Source organism: Bombina bombina, chromosome 2 (assembly GCF_027579735.1).
Source record: "Bombina bombina isolate aBomBom1 chromosome 2, aBomBom1.pri, whole genome shotgun sequence".
Taxonomy (NCBI): Eukaryota; Metazoa; Chordata; class Amphibia; order Anura; family Bombinatoridae; genus Bombina; species Bombina bombina.
The window spans coordinates 789,255,982-789,278,373 of record NC_069500.1 but is presented as its reverse complement, the minus strand read 5'-3'; the positions used below and the strand labels follow the sequence as shown (position 1 = coordinate 789,278,373).

At 37.2% G+C, this 22,392-nt stretch overlaps 1 protein-coding gene across 1 annotated transcript in view; it reads right to left on the bottom strand.

Annotated features, from left to right (window-relative positions):
* Window positions 1-701: 701 nt before the first annotated feature.
* KXD1 (KxDL motif containing 1) overlaps window positions 702-22,392 on the bottom strand; it is a 30,191-nt gene continuing 8,500 nt past the window's right edge. The window contains exons 4-5 of the mRNA XM_053702963.1: window positions 14,002-14,048; window positions 702-1,503 (exon numbers count right to left, since the gene is read on the bottom strand). Coding sequence (XP_053558938.1) covers window positions 1,271-1,503; window positions 14,002-14,048 — 280 coding nt within the window. The 3' untranslated portion in view covers window positions 702-1,270. The remainder of the gene's footprint in view (window positions 1,504-14,001; window positions 14,049-22,392) is intronic.

Below are 22,392 nucleotides of genomic sequence, written 5' to 3'. Positions count from 1 at the left end.
AGCATGCAATTTTAAACAACTTTCCAATTTACTTGCATTAACAAAATGTGCAGTGTCTTTTTATATTTACACTTTTTGAGTCACCAACGCCTACTGAGCATGTGCAATAATTCACAGCATATATGTATATGCATTTGTGATTGGCTGATGGCTGTCACATGGCACAGGAGGAGTGGAAATAGAAATAACTTTGCAATTTATATAACAAAAATCTACTACTCATTTGAAGTTCAGACTAAGTGCTATTCCATTGTCTTATTATCATGCATTTGTTGATTATGCAAATCTACAATGTTGACTGGTCACTTAGTGCTGATGTCATGTGATCTCGTGAGATTTCATAGTAAATCCCCTTAAACTGTGGAGAGGAGAAACTTGACCGTGTCTGCACATGCTAGATGCATGTTCCCTTGCAAGTCCCAGGACTAGCATGCTGATTGGCTGCTTAAAGTTCCTTTACAATGGGATGTGGTTATTGAGGAAATAAAGAGGTAAAATATTTTCCTTTTTTACAAAGTGATATCCATGTGACATTTTCTAGTCTGCTTTTTACAGCTATGCTACATTACTTTCAAGTATATTTGAGTATCATGTCGCTTTAAAACAAACAAATATTCTTTAACAGCTGTAGAGAAGTTTTTTTGTTTTTAAATGCCAGTTTGCAGATATAGCATTTACAATAATTTAATTGTAACTGAAAGTTTTCATTTTAAGCCTTTATATTTAAGTGCCTTGATGTGTTCCCACATCTAATGTGTTAGAAAGATTCCTATTTTATTCAGTTGTATAACCAAATGTACTCCCAATCCTGATACAAACCAGACTTGGCTTGTCCTCTTTTAAGCTCTTATAGCAAATTCACACTTTTCAAAAAGACATAAACAGGTGATTTCAAACTAAACATTTCCATAAACTTACATAAGAACAACGTATAACAAGGGAACAAAGAATACAGCGGAAGAACAAGGGGTAAAACGTGTGAAAATTCTCCATATGAAGATGAAGAAATTGGAAAGTGCTGAAGACCATAGGAACATTAACCCAAGCAGCTGCAAAAACAGTACAATTGGGGGATAATGGGAAAGCACAAGCATAGTCTTATAAGTGAGACCTCCCCACACAGTGCAGTATTAGAGAATCTTAACTTGATTCAGTATTACATTATTATGCAGAACGCTCTTTCCAGGCTGCCTTTAATGAACTCATTCTTGCAATGAGCGGGTTAAACACTATCACCCCATGGATTAGAGGTTTGGCCCCCTCATGTTTCCTAGTCCTCATGGGCTGCTTCGTCATCTGTCAGAATTTGTCCATTAGCAGATGGTGTGTCGGAAGGGGCCTGGGATAAGTCCTCAAAATCTTGACTCATTGTGGGGGAGATGATAGAGGGGCTTGTGTCACATGATTCTGTGTTTTGCTCTGATGTTGCAATTGTAGTTGATGTGCTTTTGGGGTTTGGGTCAAAGTCATCATCGTCTTCAAGGATGGGAGATTCATGGACATCTGAGATAAAAGAGAAAAAAATATATAGAAGATGCATCGAGTTCTCTAAAATACTTTACTCAAGAGAACATAAATGTTTTGTATGTCTTGATCAGAACCAGCCAAGTCACGACCAATGTGTCAGATCCTGCACCGTGTCCCTCAGAACCACTGAGTCGAAAACAGACATCAGTAATTAAAGGGACTGGAAAGCCAAAGTTAAAGTGAAGGTCAATTTTCATGAATTTGTGCCTGGTTTTTAATAATCCTATTAAAAACAAGGGCACTTTAATTAATCAAAATAGACATTTCCCTTGTTTTCTTCAAAAACGTACCTTTTAATCCTGGCAGCCGATCCAGCGATTCCCAGGCCGTCGGAAGCCTCTGCAGACATCAGAAATGACGAAACCAGCTTCCTCCAATCACGGCTTCCCCCCACCGGTGGAATCTTGGCCTGATGCAACGCTGTGATTGGAGGAATCTGGATTCGTTATTTTGGACCCGCAAAGACGGCTTGCGACGGGCTGGAGCAGCTGTCAGGATTAAAAGGTACGTTTTTGAAGAAAACAAGTGAAATGTCAATTTTGATGAATTAAAGTGCCCTTGTTTTTAATAGGATTATTAAAACCTGGGCACTAATTAATCAAAATTGACCTTCACTTTAAACTTTCATGATTCAGACAAAGCAAGACATTTTAAACAAAGTTCTAATTTACTTTTGTTATCTTATTTGCATTGTTCTGTTGGTATCCTTTGTTGAAAAGAATATCTAGATAGGCTCAGGGGCAGCAATGTACTACTGGGAGGTGGCTGCACATATATGCCTCTTGTCATTGGTTTAGCTGATATGTTCAGCTAGCTCCCAGTAGTTCATTGCTGCTCATTCAACAAAGAACAAGATAATTAAACAAAGTTGATAATAGAAGTAAAGTGAAAAGTTGTTTAAAATGGTATGTTCTATCTGAATCACAAAAGAAAAGAAAAAATGGTGTTTCATGTCCCTTTAATGACAAAGCAGCTGCACACTTCTCATTAAAGGCGAGATGATCTAAAGCTCTTATTTCAGGCGAGATGATCTAAGAGGTCTCATGAAAGGTCCCTCAATTTTATAAACACAAATTTTAGCTTGAGAGCGGTTTACCCCCTTATGCAGGTTCTGGGTGTGAAGGAGAGAGACACCTACATTACAATATAAAGACTAAAAAAATAATCCCACGATTTTGCATGGTTTCTCACCAGAATTTTTGATCTAGTAATTAGGCATGCATAAATAAGGGAGTAGTATATACAGTTACATTAAAATGCCTTAATATTAACTAGTTGTCTATGTAGTTTGTAACTACTGTAGTACACACACAGATTTGTACTACAGTAGTTTGGTGACTACTTGTTTCCCTCCTGTACCTGCAGCTCTCTTTAACCCCTTAGTGACCAACGACGTATGGGGTACGTCCTGCAAAAAAATGCAGTTAATGACCAAGGACGTACCCCATACGTCGTTGGTCTTTGAAAGCAGTGGAAGCGATCCTGATAGCTTCCAGCTGCTTTCATGTTATTGCAGTGATGCCTCAATATTGAGGCATCCTGCAATAACTGTTTTTAGCCATCCGATGCAGAGAGAGCCACTCTGTGGCCCTCTCTGCATCGGCTACCGATGGCCGTTATGGTTGGTGGGTGGGAGCTCATCCAGGGAGGCGGGTGGGCAGTTATTGGTGGAGGAGGGGGGAGGGATCTAGTGCGGGTGCGTGCACGGGCGCGTGCACGCGCGTGCATGTGATGTCTATCAAAACAGCATCAATATGCTGTAGATCTGGAGGGTGGGATTTTTTTTTTTTTTTTAAATATTTTTATTGAGAGCACAGATGGGGTACAGAAAAAAGAAAAAGGTGAAGACAATAACAATGGGGAACAGTCTCAATATAATAACAATAAAAGAAATATCTGTCATGGCATTCCCTTCAAAAGAAAGGGGAATACCATGAGACAAAAGGAGAAATCCAGCAACCATACATTAAACAAGTCATAACAATCGACTCTGTAGCTAGGATAAACTGGACTCTTCACTCTCTGTCCCAACTATGTCTTCCAATATGTCTCATCTGTGAACTTATTTTCTAATAAAGATTGCTACACAACACATAAAACTAAAAAAAAAGAAAAAGAAAAGAACGAGGAGAAAAAAAAAAAAAAAAAAAATTAGATACGCAAAGATTTGTGTATTCTTATCAGCCTTCGAGTTTACAGTCGCATTCAATTCTCTAAAGTAATAACTTATTATACCTGTGGCAATTCCCCTCTTAGTATTGCATTCATAACATATTCTGTTGATCTTAACGGGTAAATAATTTTCTTCTGTATATCTATTGCCTGGGAGTATATGAAAGTTTCCCACTTTTTAAAGAAAGTCTCGACTTCCTTACTTTTATCTTGTTCTATCAGACATTGTTCTAGTGTCATTTGTTTAAAGATAAAATTACTCACTTCTGCTATGGATGGTAGTTTTTTTGAGATCCAGGTTCTCAGCAATAGAAACCTTGCCACCCCTATCACTAGTTCGATAAATAATTTATTTTTTATTCTGGAATCTGCCTGAAATAGGAAAAAGACTGTATCTCGGGAGATTGATATCCCTGTTTTTACTATCCTTGAGAGTAGAAAGCTTATTTTATTCCAATACTGCCTAACTAATGTACATTCCCAAAAATAGTGTATGATATCGGCCCCACTGTTACCACATTTCGCACATTTATCCTTAATTTGGCTATTCCATCTTGACATAGCACATGGTGTCAGGTATGTTTGATTGAGTAGGAAGATATGTGCTTCTCTAAAATTAGTAGCAGTGAAGATCTTATTTATTTTATTAATACTGTTATATATACGATCTTCATTACATTCTCTAAACCCCTTCAGTTGCCATTTTTTGACGATAAGATTTAAGTTTAAACTACCCTCCTGTCTCAGAGCTTCATTGTACCATTTTCTAATCGAGAAGTCTCCTGCTTTACTTAAATTAAAATTCAACATAAGTGAGGGCCAGTCCCAGTCCTTATTTTGGAGGTGTAATAACTTATTGGCTAGATTCCTTATTTGTAGGTACGCAAAAAAAAAATTTATTGGGTAAATCGAATTCAGCTCTTAATTCCTCAAACGTCTTAATGTGCGGATTTTCTGTGTTGAAATTAATCATTTGACCAATGTATATCAATCCCTTGCTTTTCCACCTATGGAAGACTGCAGATTTTAACGCTTCCGGGAAAAGGGGGTAGCCAGTAATTGTTAAATAATTGGATATTGTATAATTAACTTTTAATTTCTTGCAATACTGCTGCCACGCTTTTATAATACTCATAACTGAGCTGATCTTTTTGATCTTTTTGGGAATATCTGCAATTTTAGTATGTAAAAGAGCCTTTAGAGAGTAGGGTTTCACTATTCCCTCTTCCAATGACCTTGCTGTATAATATTCCTTATCTAGCAGCCATTCCGCTGCAATTTTAACATGGCATGCTAAGTTATATTTCCCTATATCTGGGAGAGCAAATCCTCCAGATTCCTTTAAAAGAGACAATATTTTGAGAGAGATTTTTTTCCTTTTCTTACCCCACAGAAAATCGGTAATATTTTTATTGAACACTTTAATATCTGTGGATTTAATGAGTAAAGGTAAATTCTGCATTTTATACAATATCTTCGGAAAAATAATCATTTTGATTAAACTAATTTTACCTGACAGGGCCAAGGGAATATGTTTCCACACGTTTAACTGGTCAGTAATTTTCTGTAGAATTGGTTTAACATTCAAGTCATACCACAACTTAGGGTTCTTACTGAGATTAATTCCAAGATATGTAATCTGGTCTACTACTTTATAGGGGAACAAAGTATTAGATTCTTTTTGTTTATTAAGCCATAAGAGTTCGGTTTTACTAAAATTAACTCTATAACCCGAAAAGGAGCTATATAGCTCTATTATGTCCATAAGTTGTGGTATGCTCCGATTGCTATTTCTCAGGAATATCAGAACGTCATCAGCATATAGCAAGATCTTTTCCTCTATATTATTACAAACAATCCCTTGCATCTCTTGACGAATTTTAATAGCTAATGATTCAATGGACAAATTAAACAAGAAGGGTGACAAGGGACAACCTTGTCTTGTACCTCTTTTCAAAGCAATATCTGCAGATTCCACTCCATTCACTGAAATAACAGATATCGGATTTTTGTATATTGCTTTGATATAGTTTAGAAAGGGGCCCGAGAAACCAAACTTAGATAGTGATGTAAAAAGATGATCCCACTGTACCGCATCAAAAGCTTTTTCTGCATCTATGGCTATTAAGGCTGCATCTTCTCCTATCTCTTGGTGTTTATCTGCCAGATCGTTGAAATATTCAATAATAATGCAAGCTTTACGTATATTGACCACAGAACTTCGATTATTCATAAACCCTACTTGATTTGTATGTATGATGTTACCAAAAATTTTTTTTAATCTTTCCGCGACAATTATTGCTAAGATCTTATAGTCCACATTTAGTAGGGAGATAGGTCTGTATGCGTCTGGCTTCTCAGGGTCCCTTCCTTTTTTATATATCAGAATTGTATTTGCTTTAGTGAAGTTCTTTGACATGCTAGGATTCTCGGAGTAATACCAATTATATAATTTGGTCAAATATGGTGCAATTTCTTTTTTTAAAATTTTATAGAACTCGGCTGGCAGATGATCCGGCCCGGGTGCTTTATTTAATTTAATCTTATTAATTGTTGTTTCTACTTCTTCTATCGTAATAGGCTGGTTGATTGTATTAGCTTCTTCCAGTGTTATTTTAGGAGTAGTTATTGAATCCCAGAACCGCCTTTTATTTGAGCTGTCTAGCTCAGCTGCCCCATAAAATTTGCTGTATATTTGGTAAAAGATCTCATTTATTTCTAACGGGTCATGTATATATGTATCTTCCACTTTTATTACCGGTATTATATTAGTTTTTTTTTCAGATTTAACTACTTTCGCTAGAAGACTACCTGTTTTATTACCAAATTTCATAAACTTAGCTTTACTTTTGAGATCTTCTCTAGTAGTTTCTTGTATATAGAATGTGTCCCTTTCTTGTTTTGCCTGGGTATACCTGAACCAGTTCTTTTTTGTAGTGCTTGATAGGTATCTATTATAAGAATTTATAGCTTGATACGTTAATTGTTCTTCCCTTCTCTTTCTTTTCTTTTTAAATGTGGCCATATAGCTTATTATTTCTCCCCTTAACACTGATTTAGCTGTTTCCCACAGTATTTCTATCCTATCTAGATATTCTCTGTTCAAATTTATAAAAATATTGAATTTTTCTCTTAGCATAGCTACAAAAGATGCATTTTTCAGCATGTATTTCGGGAAGTGAAAGAAGTTTCTTTTAGGAGCTCTAGTTAATATTTCCTCTAGGGTAAGTTCTAGTGTAATAGGAGCGTGATCAGATATGATCACATCTTTTATATCTGCCTTTGGGTTAGCCAACAATAAAGACTCGGATATCAGGAAAAAATCAATCCTCGATAGTGATTCTAGTGATTTTGATAAGCATGTAAATCTTCTTAAATCTGGATATTGGAGTCTCCAAATATCATGGACTTTGAGTGATTTTTTAAATGTATGCAGGATTCTCATTTCCTTCGATATTCTAGAATCCTTTTTCCTACCTTTTGTGCTTTTCCTATCTAGTGGGAATCTAGGTGTTAAATTAAAATCACCCGCAATTATTAAATTTTTTTCATTATGCTTTAGCATTAATACCTGCAATTTATTCCAAAATTCCGGGTCCAGATTATTTGGACCATAGACATTACACAAAGTATAAATCTTTTTTTTTATTTCTATTTCAATAATAATATAGCGTGCATTGTCATCTTTTTTAACTTCAAGAATTTTATATTCTAGATTCTTGCCAAGTAGTATAGCTACACCCTTTTTCCTTTCTAAACATGGAGTGGCGACTACTTCTTTTACCCAATTAACTTTTAATTTAGCTAATTCTGTTGCCGACAACCTGACTTCCTGAAGAAAGGCAATATCAGTATTTAATTTTTTAAGATGCTTTAAGATTGTCTTTCTTTTAATAGGGGAAACAATACCACCAACATTCCAAGATGTAAAACCTAGTAAGTTCCTAATTTTATTCTATGCAAGCAACCAACCACAAAATTTCCAACACGACTAGACATATCTTTAACTTTATGAAAGGCTGATAAGAGGACAAAGGAAAGGAAAAAAAAAAAAAAAAAAAAAAAAAAAAAATCAAAACCAGTTAAAATTTTAACGCTGTTCTCCTTTATGTCATAAATCCTGACAAACTGTGACATAATACTGTTTAGCTTCTTCGTTATTCTGAAAAGATTTAAAGCCATCCTTACCTCCTACTTTTAAGATAGCAGGATAAACTACAAATGCCTGTAACCCCTTTTGAATGAATTGCGAGCACATTTGTGACATTATTTTCCTTTTATTCGAGGTTTCCATTGAAAAGTCTTGAAAGATAAGGACTTTCCTGTCATCCAGCAGGAGAGGTTCTGATAGTTTTTTAAAGTATTTTAAGACTTCAGTTTTGTCCTTATAGTTCAAGAATTTTGCTATCACTGGCCTATTGCGGGATCTACCCATAGGGTCTTCACCCGAGTATTGCTTACTTGAACCCAGTCTATGTATCCGCTCAGCTATGATTTCTAATCCTTCCCTTTGCATGCCCAGTTTCCTTGGTATTTCTTTGGTGATAAGTGCTTCTAACTCTCTATTTACATATTTTTCAGATATACCTATGAACCTTAGATTATTTCTTCTTGATCTGTCTTCAGCAACATCTGCTCTGACTTGTAATTTTACAATCTGTCCGGTTAACTCTTCTATCCTATTACTTTTAATAGTCAGTTGATCCTCTAGGTTCGATATTCTATTTTCTATTTCTCCTATTCTTGCATTAAAATGTTTTAGCTCATTCGATACCGATGATATTTCTAGTCTGAGATTATCAAACTGTGGCATCAATAAAGCAGAAATTTGAGTTATTAACATTTGTGTATCTATGTTAACATGAGGTGTGTTCACACTATCTAAATTCTCTTGTATGGGATCGATTGTATTCTTGTTCTTATTTCTTTCCCTGGTTTTAGCTGACATTACAGCTGGGGACTTATCTTTTGAATTCTGGATAAACTTATCCATTAATAAACACTTGTTGTTTTTTTCTTTTTTTTTTTTTTCTTTTCCTTTTAAAAATGTACCACAGTAAAAGGAAAAGAAGGAAAGAAAAAAAAAAAAAAAAAAAAAAAAAAAACAAGGAGGAGGGGGAAAGTGTGTAAATAAAACTAATGTGGAGAAGTGTTAATAGTGAGTATGAGCCACTTGGGCCGGTGTAAATCTAAGTGATCAGGGACTAAACCAAGGTCTACAGAGAGAATAAAAAATAAAAAATGTGTGATGGTGTCTTAAGTCAAAAGTGAGTAATTAGTGTAGGAGTGTATGAGTGAAGAGGAGAAAAAAAAAAAAAAAAAAAAAAGAGGAAAATCTATATATCAAGTACCCAACAAGGGATAGATTGTAATGTTAAGCGCTATACAATTTTCTAAGCTAAATTATTTCTTTGAGTTTAACTTCTTAACTACTTTTAAACGTTATAAAGCCTTCAATCTTAAGAAATTAAAAAACAAAAACTAAGAGAACAAAAACAGGGTTCAATTTACTTTACACTCTTCTATTTTATCAATCTAGCCTATCAAGCCTTCCAAGAAAAAACAAAAAAAAAAAGAAAAAAACCAACTTAAACCAACTACCAGATTTTTCACTGCAGTCCCTACATTCTGTTCACAACACAAGCCCACTGGATCAGGGTCCCAGACTTATACCCTAGCCACACTGTACATTCTTCACAAAGGTGAAACCATGGGAATTTTTGCCACATATAACAAAACTCTAAAGCTTAATCAAATACAGCACAGTTGGTCCTGGGTTAATATATCTTTGTCAGAAGGACATAACAGTCTTTCCAAGTGTCACCAACTACCTAGTTCTTCACTGGGTTCAGCATTTTTATCACAATACAGTCCACTTGCATGCTAATCCCAGACTTGCACACCAGGCTTTCAGATTTTAATTCCTGTTAGTATAGTGAAACTTTTAATCAGACTGTTATCACAACCAAGATCCGTGGCTACTATCAGTCCAAATACCAGCTAGTACCAGTTTCTTCACTGGGAGCTTCAGGCCTCAAGCATGGCACAAGATTCTTACATACCTGTCCCAGACTTACACACTAGGCACACAGTATATTCTTCAGAATAGTATATTATGGTGTATTGCAGTTAAGTCCCCTCAATTCACTGGGTTCAGCATTTTTAACACAATACAGTCCACTTGCATGCTAATCCCAAACTTGCACACCAGGCTTTCAGATTTTTCTTCCTGTTAGTATAGTAAAACTATTAATCAGACTATTATCACAACCAAGATCCGTGACAACTATCAGTCCAAATACCAGCTAGTACCAGTTTCTTCACCGGGAGCTTCAGGCCTCAAGCAAGGCACAAGATTCTTACATACTTATCCCAGACTTACACACTAGGCACACAGTATATTCTTCAGGATAGTGTATTATGGTGAATTGCAGTTAAGTCCTCTCAAACTCAGGCTTTGCTTAATGCCTATGGAGTTGCACTTTTGTGTGTATTCTATTTCTGAGCTGAACAATTAGCCCCCGGAATTCCTTTTCCTAGTATATCTGTATTCCTTCTCTTTATTTTTTTCTCGCTTCCCTCCTTTTTCCTATTCCTTTTTTTCTTTCAGCAGCGCAGTGAGTTCAAAATATGCAAGTGTAGAGTTTGTTGAAACAGATTTGTGTGTAACAGTTTTCTTCACTGGGGCAATAAATAACACCTTCCTATAGGGGAAAGAAAACAGCCTGTTGGATTCCAGAAACCTGAGTCCGTGACTCACTTTATGTAGTCACACAGATATGGGCCGTCACTATAACTTCCCCTTATAGAGTACCAAAACCAGGGATCACGTTTCCAACTGAGTTCTTTGTCTTAGTTATTTTTTCCCAGCCAGCAATAACAGAAATTAGGCCGATAAAACAGATGAATACCTCCGGCCTTTAATGCTCTCTCAATTGCTACCAGATATCAGACACAGACTTCCCTGCTCCCAGACTAATAAAACTGTACACATCCTATTCATATCCTCATAGTCAGAGAAGAAAATTAACCTTGCAGCGGCTTTTACAGCACATAGTCTGATGTGTGAGTACTTATCTGAGAGGATGGCTTTATCTTCTGTTATCGTCAGTCTTGTAGCACCATGTCCATGTTCATGGGCATTTTCCTGAGCAGCGTTGCTCCTGCCAAGGAGCTTTACTGGCTGAGGGATATGTTCGGTGGAGTGCCTTTGTTGTCTCTGTGTCACGTACCCGCTGAGCGTAGCCTGCCACGGCTTCACGATGGTCGGTGAAAGCGCTTCCAAACTGGTACTCTTTGCTCGGCTCTCTTGGGCCTAGAGCCTGTGACTGGCGGTTAGCGTATACACGAAGCATACACGGAGCAAACGCTAGCTGCGCGCCACTCCGATGTTACCGCCCACCGGATGGAGGGTGGGATTTTGAAATCAAGGCATCAGGGAGAGGGTGGGGGGTTGGATGTTGAGGGGGGGCAGCTACACTACAGAAATAAATAAAATATTTAAAAAAATAAATAAAAATACATTATTATTTTTCAAACTGGGTACCCAATATGGTGCCCAATAAAGGCAGGGGGGGGGGGTTAAAGAGCTGTTTGAGGGGGGATGAGGGAGGTTGGGGGCTAAGGGGGGTCCTACACAGCAGAAGAATTATTTTTTATTTTTTTTTAAAAACCTAAAACTTTTATTTTAGTACTGGCAGATTTTCTGCCAGTACTTAAGATGGCGGGACAATTGTGGGGTGGGGGAGGGAAGTGAGCTGTTTGGGAGGGATCAGGGGGTGGGATGTGTCAGGTGGGAGGCTGATCTCTACACTAAAGCTAAAATTAACCCTGCAAGCTCCCTACAAGCTACCTAATTAACTCCTTCACTGCTAGACATAATATATGTGTGATGCGCAGCGGCATTTAGCGACCTTCTAACTACCAAAAAGCAACGCCAAAGCCATATATGTCTGCTATTTCTGAACAAAGGGGATCCCAGAGAAGCATTTACAACAATCTGTGCCATAATTGCACAAGCTGTTTGCAAATAATTTCAGTGAGAAACCTAAAATTGTGAAATATTTAAAGTTTTTTTTAATTTGATCGCATTTGGCGGTGAAATGGTGGCATGAAATATACCAAAATGGGCCTAGATCAATACTTGGGGTTGTTTACTACACTACACTAAAGCTAAAATTAACCCTACAAGCTCCCTACATGCTCCCTAGTTAACCCCTTCACTGCTGCGCATAATACACGTGTGGTGCGCAGTGGCATTTAGCGGCCTTCTAATTACCAAAAAGCAACGTAAAAGCCATATATGTCTGCTATTTCTGAACAAAGGGGATCCCAGAGAAGCATTTAAAACCATTTGTGCAATAATTGCACAAGCTGTTTGTAAATAATTTCAGTGAGAAACCTAAAGTTTGTGAAATAATTTGTGAAAAAAAAAGTGAACTTTTTTTTTTATTTGATCGCATTTGGCGGTGAAATGGTGGCATGAAATATACCAAAATGGGCCTAGATCAATACTTTGGGATGTCTTCTAAAAATATATATATATATACACATGTCAAGGGATATTCAGGGATTCCTGAAAGATATCAGTGTCCCAATGTAACTAGCGCTAATTTTGAAAAAAAGTGGTTTGGAAATAGCAAAGTGCTACTTTTATTTAGTGCCCTATAACTTGCAAAAAAAGCAAACAACATGTAAACATTGGGTATTTCTAAACTCAGGACAAAATTTAGAAACTATTTAGCATGGGTGTTTTTTGGTGGTTGTAGATGTGCAACAGATTTTGGGGGTCAAAGTTTGAAGAAATTTTTTTTTCCATTTTTTCCTCATATTTTATAATGTTTTTAATAGTAAATTATAAGATATGATGAAAATAATGGTATCTTTAGAAAGTCCATTTAATGGCGAGAAAAACGGTATATAATATGTGTGGGTACAGTAAATGAGTAAGAGGAAAATTACAGCTAAATACAAACACCGCAGAAATGTAAAAATAGCCTTGGTCCCAAACGGTCAACAAATGGAAAAGTGCTCTGGTCACTAAGGGGTTAAAGCTGTGCTCTTATTTTAATCTATTACAGTCTCCAGAAATAGCAATAACTTCTGTGGTTGCAGTAGTGCAGAAATGACATGCTATGTCAAATGATAGCATGTAACTGTGTCCTCCCTCATATGTCAATGAAGGACATTATTCATTAGTGTGCATAAAAAGAAAAATGTAAAGCAAAAATTAGTGACTTGTGGGGAAAGCACTAAGGCAAGTGCACACACAAGTCAGAAAATGCTGATCTATCTTATAAAACAAGAGTGCTTGTCCACCAACTTGAAGAAAAAAAAAAAAAAAAAAAAAGAAGAAAGCTGTCCATCAGCCTAGAAGCCAGCCTGTTCTCATTGGTGAACTGGCTTCTACTGTGAATTGTTATCAGATGCAAAGGAGAGCTGTCACGGTTTTGGGGGGAGTTGTCACTACCTGGTTACCATAGTGTAAGCAGTGCCAGGTTGGTAGTAACACACCCCCTAATAATGATGCTGATGAGCAAGGCATGTCCTGGGCTGTCAGCTATGGTAAACTGCAACAGGGTGTACCCGGCACCTGCTAGCTGCACAGGGAAGCTAGAAAACCCTAAATACAGAGTAATCCCCCGCTCCCTGATATGTTCTTATTGAAGGTAGGGGTGGAAGCCATGGTACTCAGGTGGGTACACGTCCTCGGCCAAGGAGCTATTTGCCACAACAACCCCCAAGTTTAACGTACATTCCTCTGAAGCCTCAGGATAGTTGTGCATTCCACATTGGAAAGCAGTACTTCCCGATTTTACCTTGATTCAGATACAAAGAGCAGGCAAAAACTAAAGTTCTGAAACATCCAGTTACTTGTAGACAGACACTGACATTTGCACATGGAAACCCAAATATTTAATTATCATTTTTCTTTAGGTTTGCATTTAATAAATAGGAATGTATATAGTGTTCCATCTAAGGCCACATTTTGTGAGCCACCCGGCAGTGAAACCGTTAATAAGGGAACCATTCCTTGCAGTCTTCATTGTGTAGTGTTTGCTAATTGCAGGATGTGGTTCTATAATTTACTGTTTCACTGTTGGAACACTCACAAAATGTGGCCTTAAAGGGAACACTTATAGTGAGCACAATTTTTTTTCTTAGTGGGGTCACAGTATTGAAGCCAGAATCCTTTACCACTTCTTTTAATGCAAGTACGTCTTCCTTGTATTGTAATAAATAAATAGTGAACATAAATCTCTCAGGTCCATACACATCAATTTAAACACTGATTTAACTTACTGTTGAAAGATTCTGGGTATTGCTTGGCCAGTTTCCCCTTTAACATCCTGCAGATAAAAACAGAAAAACTTGTCATATTTAGTCTTACTAATACAATCTGTAACTTGATAAGCAAAGAGGAGGAATTGTCTTTATTACAGTCAAACTATTTTAATTTCGTTCATCAATTCACTTTTTTTTTTTACTAGGAATGCATACTGGGACTATTTGGAGATTAGAACCAACATTTTTTTCTGCCTTTTAAAAAAAATATAATACATATTTTACTGAGGTATTATCAAACAGTTACAGGTAAATCACAGTTACAAGTTTGTGATCAATATTATGCAACTCCAAATCATACACATGATATCCTCATGTAACAAAAATACAATGGGTACACCATGATAGATAAATGACAAACTTAACAAATAGAGCCAGCATGAAGTGGAACCTCTTGTAGATATGTAGCAGGTCTCTAACCAGCTACTAGTATCAACTAAGAAGTTGTTTTGAGTTTATATTTGTATTAAAAGGGACAGTAAACACCAGAATTTTTGTTGCTTAAAAAGGTAGATAATCCCTTTATTACCCATTCCCCAATTTTGCATAACCAACACAGTTATAATATACTTTTTACCTCTGTGATTACCTTGTATCTATGCCTCTGCAAACTACCCCCTTATTTCAGTTCTTTTGACAGACTTGCATTTTTAGCCAATCAGTGCTGCCTCCTAGGAGCTTCACGTGCCAGAGCTCAATGTTATCTATATGAAACACGTGAACTAACGCCCTCTAGTGGTGAAAAAACTGTCAAAATGCTTTCAGATTAGAGGCAGTCTTCAAGGTCTAAGAAATTAGCACATGAACCTCCTAGATTTAGCTTTCAACTAAGAATACCAAGAGAACAAAGCAAAATTGGTAATACAAGTAAATTGGAAAGTTGTTTAAAATGACATGTCCTATTTAAATCATGATTTTTTATTTTTTTTACTTTACTGTCCCTTTAATATTTTGTATAGGATGTCACAGACTAAATGTTATAAGTATTATATCTTAGTTTTTCTTTTTCAATCTGTGCAATATATTAGTGAATATATGAAATCAATAAACACAGTTGAAAATAGAAAAATCTTTCTTTAAATATTTGTACCCGTTTTCTCAAAGTATGTAATAATAGTTAATGGGACAGTGTACTGTAAACTTTTATTCCCTTTAATATGTTACCAGCTCGCAATTTTACCTGCTGTATTAAAAATTGTTTACAAATTGCTCCTTTATCTTTATTGTGTCATTGCAATTGCTGTTTGGCCTGTTGTATCTCCAACTATATTGAACATTTCACTACTGCAGTATTGACAATAGAAAAACTATAAAATCAGGAGACAAAAATACTAAAAAACCTATTGGGGATGCAAAAAATTAGGTTAATTTGTTTTATAGTTTTCAGTTGCTCTCTCCTAAGTATTGCACAAGTCCAAAGTATCCAGCGCCTGGGAACTGTAGCAGGTGTGCCAGCTCAGAGGGTCATGCACAAACCCAAACACAGAACCAAAAGCAGAAAAAGCAGCACCACTAATGTCTTCAAACAGGTTTATTCAGCTTAAACAGCCAGACCCAAAAAATCAACAACGTTTTGGACACAAGCCCTTAATCATGTATGTTATACCTGTAACAATCTTACCTTAAATACCTATCTAGACAACACCCCTAACAACACCTGAAATATCTTGAACACTGACAACTAGATTTTTCAAGTATATACAAAGTTCAACCAGAATTTTTTTTCTAAATATTACAGAAATAAGGGCTTACAAAAAGGAAGCGGTATGTACAAAAAAGCGGGTCTCAGGTGGAAGCACCTTTATTGCGGTAAAAACATGGAAAGACATAAAAAATTTATAAAACAAACTACATGTAGAAAGGAACGGTCAGACGCGTTTTGGCTCACGCCTTCATCTGTGACCTGTATACAATATATTACTAAACATGAATATACCCTAAGCGCAAAGCTGATAGGTTGATCCATTGATTGAACAATTGCTGACAGATAGTAAGAGTTCTCCCTCTAAATCTTTAACCCCTAGTGAGATACACTAATGGGGATCAACATGTTAACAGATATTAGATATAAATTCCAAACCTTTTGAAAAGGAAAAAAGAAATATAGTAACAAAAAAACAAACACAACAAAAAACAGTATAACTAATCAGAAATACCTTGTATACCTATTATAGCTTTGATTTATGTTTTATATCACAAAAAATAATAACAACAAAAAGGAAAAAGAAAAGGAAAAACAGACAAATATTTCTTATATGGGTGTTTATAAGGAAAAATTCCTTAAATCAATGCTCTTGTTACACTGTGTGGGAAAGTGGGGAAGCTGAGTCATCATATATTTTAATGGAGTGACAATAAAAAGAAATAAGAATCAAACATTGCACTCTTCATTCTTTTTTCTTTTTAGACTTTTAAAGCAGCCCCCCCCCCCCTTTTCCTCAACAACTAGCCAAGAATCTTGAAACAAGACTAAGAATAAGCAAATATTGTCTGTTATCCCTAAACCAACATACATTAGGTCAAATCTCTAAGTTATAGTTATATAGCCTGAATTTGTCTAAACAATGGAACCTAAGTATTCTGGTATTCTAAGTCCAAGCATTGATAATATCAGAATCAATTTTGAAGCCTGAAGGTACTCTCGTTCTTAGCACAAAAATCCAAAAGGCTTCCCTCTTGGAAAGGATAACATCCAGATTGCCTCCTCGCTGAGGACGGCGGATTTGTTCAATGACGAGCCATTTAAATGTATCCACCTTACAGTCATGTTTTTCAATAAAATGTTCTGCTAAAGCTGAACAGAGAATAATGTTGGAAATATCGTTAAGATGTTCCCTAATCCTCACTCAGGCTTCCTTGGTGGTCATACCTACATATTGTAGGTTACAAGATTGACACTTGACCAGATAGACAACATATTTATTCCTACAATTCTAAAAATGTTACAAATTATACATTCTTTGGGTGACACAGGATTGAAACTGCCTAGTGACCATAGCATGACCGCAAGCCTTACAATTGGTTTTACCACATTTAAAATGACCTTTGGTCGTCAACCAATTGTCTTTTTGGACCCGGTTGCGGATCATACTTGGTGATAAGCGGTTTCCTAACGTTTGGTTGCGTCGTGAGACGAAACGAAAGCCCCTTTTAACAATGGGATTCAAAATTTCGTCTCCCAAAAGAATAGGTACATTTTGTTTAACAATTTTAATTATGGAATCATACTGTCTGCTGAACTTTGTACTAAAGATTATTTTTTCCTCTTTGGTAACATCTTTGTTAAACCCAGGTTTATCCTTTAAAAGGGTCAATCTGTCCAAACCTTGTACTTGTGATATCGCTTTTTCAATCGTGGATATGTCATATCCTCATTCAATAATTTTTGTTTGAGCAAGGCATCTTCTGAAGAGAAGGTGTCATAATTAGAGCAATTTTGTTTCAACCTAATGAATTCCCCCTTTATCATACCAAATCCTGTACTCTTAGGATGCAAACTTTTTGCATGCAAAAGGGTATTAGATTTAATTGGTTTGGAGTAGAGCTCAGTAATGATGGTGTTGTTGCATGAATCACCTATCAGTGTAAGATCAAGATAGGCTATTTTAGAGGAATCACAAACATGTGTGAAACTCAAACCACAACTATTTACATTGAGTGATGCAACAAACTCATCTGCTTCTTGAGCTGTACCTATCCAGATAAAGAGGACACAGAAAAAATCTTGAATAATCAAACTCATCAGAATATTTACAAAAATAAATCATAAAAATAAAAAAAAAGTTCCTTATTCATCCCCCTTGAAAACATGGTCCCAAGTTTGTTGATCCAAAAGGCCTCTCTAATCTTGAGGGATTTGACTATCACCGCCCCTCCTTGGACATCTTACCCGTTCTAAAATCTGAAACCTAAATTGGCTCAAATTATGTCCAGCAGTCAAAAAAATGATATGCCACTGGAGCATCAGTTTTTTTTTGTTCTGATATTACTTTTATGTTGATCGATACATTCACGGACAGTGCGGGTGGTCTACATAACCCAGGCCACATGAACATTTGATTTAATAAACCGCATACTCTGTATTACAGGTATAATGCCCTCTTATCTCATATTTCTTGCCTGTACTTGGGTGATTAAATTAGGTCCCTTAATCAAATTGTTACAATTTGAACAATTAAGACAAGGGAAACTGCCCAAATTCCTTTTACCTATATACCCTTGAACCAAAGTTTTTTTTTAGGGACCAATATCCACACGTACCAACTCATCCTTTAGATCCCTGCCCCTTTTATAGGCAGGCATGGGGGGGGGGGGGGACTTTAAATTTTTTAACCTCAGGATTACATGTTTGTAATATATGCCAATGCCGGCATAAAACCCTTTGGATCTGTCTATTCCAAGGGGAGTATTGACTAACAAAAACAAGTCTAGATGATTTTTTTCTTTGTCATATCCTCTTTCCTTTCTAAAAGTGACTGCCTAGAGATTTTCAAAGTATTATTGATCTCCGACTGAAAAAGTTCAGCAGGGTAACCCCTAGCCTTAAAACGATCAACCATTTCCCCTAATCTCTGTTCCACTAATCCCCTCTCCGACACAATACGTCTAACCCGCAAAAATTTACTTTTGGGGGGGGGGGGGGATTTATCCAGAGAAGGAGGATGGGCACTCGTATAGTGTAGGAGAGTATTGTAATCTGTCTCTTTCTTGTGTAGATCAACAGAAAGCCCTTGGGCACCTTTAGAGACTTTGGTATCCAAGAAAACACTCTCCTCACTAAATGTCAATTTAAACTTGATGTGACAAGTAGCAGTGTTTAAATCATTAACAAATTTCTCAAGGGTTCCACTGTTGCCCAACCACACACCAAAAATGTCATCTATATATCGCCACCAAGTGGCACCATATAGTAAAAATAATAGATGCCCATACACAAAGTACTTTCTCAAAGACATTCATATAAATATTGGCATATGTGGGGGCATCATTGGATGGAACCCATACCCGTACCTTCGAGCTGGAGCTAATAATGATCCTCAAATAAAAAGTAATTGCATCCCTGGACAATATTCAATAATTGCACAAAACATAATTTTTGCAATGGAGTATACAGGGAGTGCAGAATTATTAGGCAAATGAGTATTTTGACCACATCATCCTCTTTATGCATGTTGTCTTACTCCAAGCTGTATAGGCTCGAAAGCCTACTACCAATTAAGCATATTAGGTGATGTGCATCTCTGTAATGAGAAGGGGTGTGGTCTAATGACATCAACACCCTATATCAGGTGTGCATAATTATTAGGCAACTTCCTTTCCTTTGGCAAAATGGGTCAAAAGAAGGACTTGACAGGCTCAGAAAAGTAAAAAATAGTGAGATATCTTGCAGAGGGATGCAGCACTCTTAAAATTGCAAAGCTTCTGAAGCGTGATCATCGAACAATCAAGCGTTTCATTCAAAATAGTCAACAGGGTCGCAAGAAGCGTGTGGAAAAACCAAGGCGCAAAATAACTGCCCATGAACTGAGAAAAGTCAAGCGTGCAGCTGCCAAGATGCCACTTGCCACCAGTTTGGCCATATTTCAGAGCTGCAACATCACTGGAGTGCCCAAAAGCACAAGGTGTGCAATACTCAGAGACATGGCCAAGGTAAGAAAGGCTGAAAGACGACCACCACTGAACAAGACACACAAGCTGAAACCTCAAGACTAGGCCAAGAAATATCTCAAGACTGATTTTTCTAAGGTTTTATGGACTGATGAAATGAGAGTGAGTCTTGATGGGCCAGATGGATGGGCCCGTGGCTGGATTGGTAAAGGGCAGAGAGCTCCAGTCCGACTCAGACGCCAGCAAGGTGGAGGTGGAGTACTGGTTTGGGCTGGTATCATCAAAGATGAGCTTGTGGGGCCTTTTCGGGTTGAGGATGGAGTCAAGCTCAACTCCCAGACCTACTGCCAGTTTCTGGAAGACACCTTCTTCAAGCAGTGGTACAGGAAGAAGTCTGCATCCTTCAAGAAAAACATGATTTTCATGCAGGACAATGCTCCATCACACGCGTCCAAGTACTCCACAGCGTGGCTGGCAAGAAAGGGTATAAAAGAAGAAAATCTAATGACATGGCCTCCTTGTTCACCTGATCTGAACCCCATTGAGAACCTGTGGTCCATCATCAAATGTGAGATTTACAAGGAGGGAAAACAGTACACCTCTCTGAACAGTGTCTGGGAGGCTGTGGTTGCTGCTGCACGCAATGTTGATGGTGAACAGATCAAAACACTGACAGAATCCATGGATGGCAGGCTTTTGAGTGTCCTTGCAAAGAAAGGTGGCTATATTGGTCACTGATTTGTTTTTGTTTTGTTTTTGAATGTCAGAAATGTATATTTGTGAATGTTGAGATGTTATATTGGTTTCACTGGTAAAAATAAATAATTGAAATGGGTATATATTTGTTTTTTGTTAAGTTGCCTAATAATTATGCACAGTAATAGTCACCTGCACACACAGATATCCCCCTAAAATAGTTATAACTAAAAACAAACTAAAAACTACTTCCAAAACTATTCAGCTTTGATATTAATGAGTTTTTTGGGTTCATTGAGAACATGGTTGTTGTTCAATAATAAAATTAATCCTCAAAAATACAACTTGCCTAATAATTCTGCACTCCCTGTATTTATCATCCTGGCCCATTACCTTACCAACAGCACCAACACCAGCCTCATGTGTAATAGAGGCATAACGTGATGTCACATCAAGACTAAATAAAATAACCTTATTTAAGAAAATAATTATAGTTATATCATTTTTACAATGAACATGGCATATCAAGAAAATATAATGAATACAAAGATACACTAAATGGTCAAAAGTATGAAGACAATTGACCATCACATCTACATGAGCTTGTTGGACATCTCTTTTCAAAACCATGGTCATTAATATGGAGTTGCCCCCCACACACACACACACACACACACACACTTTGCTACAACAACCGCAGATCTTCTGAGAAGGCTTTACACAATATTTTGCTGAATGTCTTTGATTAAATTGTACCCATTCAGCCAATACAGCATTTGTGAGGTCAGGCACCGATTTTGGATGAGGAAGGTCTGACTCGCAATCAGCGTTACAGTTCATCCCAAAAAGTGTTTAGTTGCGTTGAGATCAGGGCTCTGTGCAGGCTACTCGAATTTCTCCACACCAAACTCGTCAATCCATGTCTTCATGGTCCACGCTTTTGTGCACTGGGACACAGTCATGCTAGAACAGCAAAGGGCCTTCCCCAAAACGCTGTCACAAGGTTAGAAGCAACTAATGGTCTAAAATGTCTTTGTATCCTGTAAGCATTAAAAAGGACCTGAAACACATATCATGTACCTTACTCAAATCATGGATGCTGCAGGTATCAGAAGGAGAGTTGCTGCACATGTGCAAACACATCAGTACTGAAATATAGTGAAAGCTAGACCTCAACATGGAGCCACCTATGACTAGAAGGAGGTGGGGCATAACCTCAATACTATTTATATCAAATGTATTTAGTGTTCAATGTCCCTTTAAAATGATAACTCATTGGAATTAAGAGGCCTAGCCCAAACCCTGAAAAACAGCCCCAGACCATTATCCCTCCTCCACTAAACTTTACAGTAGGCACTATGTATTCTGGTAGGTAGCATTCTCCTGACATTAGCCACACCCAGATCCGTCCATCAGACTGCCAGATAGTGAAGTGTGATTCATCACTCCAGAGCAGACATCCTCCAACTTGGCCCTCCAGAGGTTTTGGTACTACATTTCCCATGATGCTCAGACAGCATATCAGCTGGCTGAGCGGTGAGCATCATGGGAAATGTAGTACCAAAACCTCTGGAGGGCCAAGTTTGAGGATGTCTGCTCCAGAGTCCAGTGTCAGTGTATTTTACATCACTACAGCTGTTGTCTGGTATTGTGCATGGTGAGGATAGGCTTGTACAGCTGCTCTGCCATAGAAATCCATTTCATGGAGTTCACAACGCTCAGTTCTTGTGCTGAAGTTACTTCCAGAGGTAATTTGGAACTCTGTAGTGAGTAATGTAACAGATAATAGGTGATATTTAAGTGCTACACACTTCACCACAAAGCAGCCCCGCTCTATGAGTTTAAGTTGTCTAACACTTTGTGGCTGGGCTGTTTCTCCTAGATGATTCACAATAATAGCACTTACAGGTGACGGTGGCAGATCTAGTAGCTCAAACAGTTTACAAAGTGATTTGTGGCACAGGTTACATTATATGAAAGTACCATGTTTATAAGTTACCAAGCTCTTCAGTACGACCCATTGTACTTCCAATGTTTGTTAATGGA